The following is a 6,000-nucleotide window of genomic DNA, read 5'->3' on the forward strand; positions in this document are numbered from 1 at the left end:
AACCAAAAACAGAACCTTCCATCGGTGATTCACGTGTCCGGACCATTCGTTTCCACTCATCCATGGTCGAAATATTACTGGTACATTTGTTACTCAGGTGACATCCAGTGTCTAGTCCACATTCGAAATTACTGAACCTCCCTGATGAACCCATTCTGCTATTTCTGGTTCTCTGCTGACAACACATGTGTCTCTGCCTCCTTTTATACTGGCGGATCGTCCTTTCATTACATTGTTGGTCAGTCACACATTACATAAAGGTGTCTAGATAGTTTTGATCCGATTGTGTAGCTTGTCCCCAATGTTATTCAATCCGTATATTGAGTAAGCGGTAAAGGAAACAAAAGAAATATTTTCAGTAGGAATTAAAAGAAATAAAAAGATTGACGTTGTCTGATGACATTGTAATTTTGTCAGGGACAGAAAAGGACCTAGAAGAGCAGCTGAACAAAATGGACAGTGTCTTGGAAGGAGGATATAAGATGAACATCAACAAAAGCAAAACGAGGGTAATGGAATAGAGCCTAGTTAAATTAGTTCATGCTGAGGGAATTACATTACGAAATGAAACGCTTAAAGTAGTAAATGAATTTTGCTATTTGAGGAGCAAAATAACTGATGATGTACGAAACAGAGATGATATAAACTGTAGAATGGCAATCACAAGGAAAGAGTTTCTGAAGAAGAGGAATTTGGTAACGGCGAGTACAGATTTAAGTGTCAGGAGGTCGTTTCTGAAAGTATTTGTATGCAGTGTAGCCATGAATGGAAGTGAAACTTGGACGATAAATAGTCTACACAAGAAGGGAGTAGAAGCTTTCGAAATGTGGTGCTGCAGAACACTGCAGAGGATTAGGTGGGTAGATAATATAACTGATGAGAAAGTACCGAACAGAATTGGGGAGAAGAGGAATTTGTGACACAACTTGAAGCAGGGATCGGTTGCTAGGACATGTTCTGAGGAATCAAGGGATAACAAATGTAGTACTGGATTGCAGTGTGGAGGCTAAAAATCGTAGTCAGAGACCAAGAAATGAATACACGGAACAGATTCAGAAGGATGTAGTTTGCAGTGGTTACTTGGAGACGAAGAAACTTGCACACGGTAGAGTAGCATGGAGAGTTGCATCAAAGCTATCTCTGGACTGAAGACCGTAAGAACCTCAACAGTGTATATAAATGCTGTCAGGTCTTTAGTGTGTTCACGAAGCCAAGATCCAGATTGCCTAGAAATTTGAATGGTGCGAAAAGCGCATGAAATTCGATGTACACTGGTGTCCAAAATTAAAGCAACAAACGGAAATTTTGCGAGGTTGCGTTTATTTTGCCATAAAAAAGTACAAACAGGTGATAGTGAAGTAGGAAAAATGTTAAGAATAAAGAACATAAACAACTACAATATGCATAAAGATAGAAAAAAATGTTCTTCGTTTTTTCCAAGTTAACAGATTTGCACCTACAATCCAACAACTGGATAATGTGCTCAGCATAGGCTGTGACCACCTCTGGCTCATACAACCCTGACATCGACAAGGCAAGCTGTGAATGATGTCATCAATCTCATGTGGAGGCAATAACACCATTTCTCCTGAAGAGCTACTCGCAAGTCTTATGGAATTGTTGGTGGATGCTTGAGTGATGCAACCCATCTCACTACTACATATATATCGTATGCATACTATAAACAATTTACAATAAATCTACACATTATAGAATAATTTGTCCTCTATAAAATTTACAATATTACAATGCTAATTTATAAAATGAAATTCATGGAAACCTATATACAGCATAATAAAATTTTATACAGTCTTTGTTTCAGATGTCATTCCTCCAGAAGTCCACATATGCCCTCGCTACTTCGGTGCACGCCATCAGGTCTTGGGCTGTGCACGCTCTTGGGTGGTTTACTAACGGACATCGTCTGTATGCTCCCACATGGACACAAAGCACTTTCACTAATTCCCCACTTGTGCAGATTTCTGTTACATCTGCCCATTCCTGAACGTAGCCTGTTCACAGTTTTCCATCTCTCCCACTCAAGTTCCGCACCTGATGGAAACACTTCCTCAGAATCGTGTGCATAATCTTGTTGTTCCTCCCACAGTCTTTTTCTAGGAGTTTGGGTCCTACTTGGATTGGGTTTCAACTGGTTTTTTTTTTTTTTTTTTTTTTGTAATAGTTGGTACGATTTTCCAGGTTCTCAGCTAGTATTTCCTCAATATCCTTGTAGTTTTATGCCTGAACTGCTATTGCCCTATCATCAGCATAAATAAAAGATCTTGACCAGGGACTAATAGGCTGGTCATTTGTATAAATATTGAATAACCTGGGGGCAAGAACACTGCCCTGGAGAAGCCCATCTTTTTGTAGTCACCATCTGCTCTTGTTACCTTGGAACTCAACAAAATACCTTCTGTTAAATACAACTGATTTGAGTAAAGAAGTGAATTGAGGGCTTTTTGTTGTTTTTTGCACTTTTGCAATTAGATTTCTGAGACTGATGGTATCATATGCTTCCATAAAATCTATAAACACCATTCCTGTAGTTCGTCTTTTCTCAAACCCATCTCCAGTATAATGGGTTAGGCTGAGAGCTTGACTGGTACAAGATTTGCCAGGCCAAAATCCTGCTTGCTCTTTTATTAGGGTGCCCTCAATCAGCTCTTTGAATCTGTTTAGTATCAAACAGTTTGTATGTTGTACACAACAGAGAGATTGGCCGATAACTCTTAGGACCTTCTGGGTCCTTACCAGGCTTAAGAATTGCAGTTATTTTTGCCTGTCTGCAGATTTCACGAATTCATCCGGTTGCCCAACAGCAGTTCATAAACTCCAACAGCCACAATTTAGAGCCGACACAAAGACGTATCATCTGTTCATTTTTAATATCATCTAGTCCTGCGGCCTTCCCAGTCTTTAAACTTTTGACTGCTTCTTTCACTTCTGATATTCTAAATGTATGATCGAGTGTATCATTATTTTCTTCATGGAAAGCATCTAGTCTACTCGCATGCCCTTTCTTCAGTCTGTGTTTCGCTTTACCGTTTTTCAGTTACTGGAAGGCTATTTGGTTTGCTGTACTGCCAACAAAGCCTGGTGTACCTGTAGGTGTACCATCTAATTTTTGAGCAGTCTCCACACTTTCCGACTACTGTGAGTTATGTTAATGCTTTCTACAGTGTGTTACCAATTCTGTCTTCTATTTTCAATCATTGTTGTTATGACTTCTTCTCCATTGTTCATGGGGAGAATGGGTTGGCGTCATAGAGACCTCAATACGTTTCGTATTTTTGTCTCTTCGCTGTAGCCTTGAATGTACGATTTTCTACATCCTCTCGTATACTCTGCCATGCAGAGTAAAAACAAACTCACTGAAGGTTTCTGGTAGAGGTGTGTATCCGCGACATGCTCTATGGGATTCAAATTGGGAGGTCGAGCATACCATCCCAGGTGTGCAATATCTTCAATTTCCAAGAAACCTTCAATCAGCTGATCTCTATGAGACGTACCTTTATCGTCCATCAATACGAAGTGTAGGCCACAGCACCTCGCAACGACGGCATATGAGGTTCCAAGATCTCGTCACGATAGCTTACAGGAGTTAAGCCTTGCCAATTCACCCATACAATGTCATGAAGAGGTGTTCGGGTAGTCCACGTAATCGCTGAGCACACCATTAAAGAACCTCCCTGATATCAGTCTCTTTTGCACGATATTTGGGTAACGAAATCCTGTTCCACGTTCCCTCCATATGAAAATCCGTCGAGAAACACTCTCCAGACCATTTTGGGACTCACGTGTGAAGATAACATTGGCACACAGTTCAGCCATTCGGTGGGATGTTGACGACTTCACTCTACACATTTATTTCTGTGAAGTGTCAGAGGTACATAAACAACGGGCCCCTGACAACAGGTGGCACTCTGGTGAGATCTTCTGTATAACGTTTGCCTAGATACATCACCAGTGCATCCTGCAAGGTGAGGTGCCAGTTGCCGTGCAGTAGTAAGGCAGTACTGTGATGCCCTTTTAACCAAATAATGGTCCTCCCTTTCTCGTATCATACGTGGTCTGCCCTCGTCTTCGAGATACAGTTTCCGTCTCTACAAACAGTCGCCACATCTGATAAACAACAGTGCGATTCACATTAACCCATCGGGCCACATCAGGTTGTGACTGTCCTCTTCCCATTCTTCCAATGGCCCTCAACTGCGGAGAGCCTGGTATGCGTCTTCTCTGTACTATACTGCACCATCTGTGACCGTGTCTACAGCGATTGCGAATGTGGAAGTACCCAGCAAACACTACCCCATTGCTAGCTGCACTGACTTCGTCGTGGGCGTGGTTGTCCGTTGACTGGAATGCTAACTTCCGTGTAGACCAGGGTTGTGCAGACATCTGTTGACAGTTTGCATGATTACATCGTGAATTAGGACGGGAAATCGCAGTTAGCTGCTTTAATTTTGGACACCAGTGCATTGCGGTAACCTTCTTGACTTTTAGGTACTCATCACAGTTCTGCTTCTGCCATGGTGTTTCGTCCTCAGACGTGCGTGTTTGGAGATATTTGTAAGTATTCTCCTTTTGTTGCAGGAATCTTTCCGGAGAAGAGAAGGGCGGCAGCTAAGGAGGGGTCAGTGAGCAAGGTGCGAACGTTACTGGCAGTGGGGGCGGACGTGGAGGCGATGGACGAGAACCAGCAGAACGCACTGCACTGGGCAGCAGCCGGGGGACACGCGGAGGTGGTGAGGCGTCTGCTGGAGGAAGGAGCTGATGTCAACGCCAGGGACCGCTGGCGGAACACGCCTCTGCATCAGGCTGCATGGAATGACAATGCGACTGTGGTGCGGCTGCTGGCGGCATCCTCTGCCGACTGCAACGCCAGGGATCACACTGGGAACACACCACTGCACGATGCGGCACGGCGTGGACAAACAGACGTGGCGACTGCGCTACTGGAGGCAGGGGCCGACAGGGAAGTCAGGAATTACGATGGGGACACGCCGCTGGACCTAGCCGAGTGGAACAACCACGAGTGGCTCATAGACATCCTAGGATCAAGCTAAATATAGTGCAAACGACTCTGGAGTAAAATAAAAAAAGCCTTCTATGTGATCTTTGTTCCTTATAAAATAAAGAATACAGAAAAGTTTATCCTCCAGTCTTGGTTTGCACCCTAAATTACATAGTACATACAACGACGCAAGTACCATAACACCAAGAGTGTTTATGGACTACCATAAGTTCAAAGTGGGACTCTCCTTTTCCTGAAAATTCAAAACAAACTGAATAATTCTCTATTACTAATGAACACCAGTTTTCAACAATATTTTCTTACTGAAAAATACTTTTTAGACGCATATTTGGTGCTATGTGGAACTTATATAAAACTCTGATGAATTTCCTTATATCTAGATTGCCGACACATAACCTCTGTACTTAAAATACATCTTTATTTGAGGTCTTTCACTGAATTTACTTCTGTACCTAATGTGCTGACAGTCGAGCAACTTGTGTCTGCAGTTAAAAATTTATATTATTACCAGTACTTACGACACATTAGTTTCGATTCCAGACTGAATTTTGTTGTATACTGTCAAGCCGTCGAATACCGGCGGCCTAGGAAACCTCCTTCTCGGATCACTAGACAATACTTCTAGCAAATCGTAATAAAGAGTTTTATTACGAAATGAATCAATGACATTACTTAACTCTGACAACAACAAAGAAGTGCTGCAAGCAAAGGGCGACATGCAAGAAAGAAATCTCTTCAGTATACACAATTCCTAAGTCACTTGTCTTGATGTGACTAATCTCTGATGTAGAAGTGGCCGCGACAAGCTGGGAGTGTACGCATGTTCTCTTCCCCCGAAGGCCGCAGCTGTCGCGTAGTCGTCCTAGACAGAGGTCGGTCAGCGTGATATTGGGTGACGTCTTCTTCACAGCCCTGTCTGCTCTATCGTTCCCGACTGGGTGCCGGTGCTCCACTTTACGCCA

General features: G+C 42.8%; 2 protein-coding genes across 2 annotated transcripts in view; both read left to right on the plus strand.

Moving 5' to 3' along the window:
• Positions 1-4,630, plus strand: part of LOC124719805 (speckle-type POZ protein-like) — a 112,548-nt gene extending 107,918 nt beyond the window's left edge. The window contains exon 4 of the mRNA XM_047244998.1: positions 4,597-4,630. Within this exon, the coding sequence (XP_047100954.1) occupies positions 4,597-4,630 (34 nt within the window). The remainder of the gene's footprint in view (positions 1-4,596) is intronic.
• A 58-nt stretch (positions 4,631-4,688) lies between these two features.
• LOC124719806 (ankyrin repeat domain-containing protein 1-like) lies at positions 4,689-5,069 on the plus strand. Its single transcript, XM_047244999.1, has one exon. It carries the CDS (start codon positions 4,689-4,691, stop codon positions 5,067-5,069), a length of 381 nt encoding a protein of 126 aa, XP_047100955.1.
• The last annotated feature ends 931 nt before the right edge of the window (positions 5,070-6,000 follow it).

Source organism: Schistocerca piceifrons, chromosome 11 (genome assembly GCF_021461385.2).
Source record: "Schistocerca piceifrons isolate TAMUIC-IGC-003096 chromosome 11, iqSchPice1.1, whole genome shotgun sequence".
NCBI lineage: Eukaryota > Metazoa > Arthropoda > Insecta > Orthoptera > Acrididae > Schistocerca > Schistocerca piceifrons.

What these genes read in the sequence shown, in the direction of transcription:
- LOC124719806 (XM_047244999.1), top strand. Translation starts at nt 4,689, where the DNA reads ATGGACGAGAACCAGCAGAACGCACTGCACTGGGCAGCAGCCGGGGGA.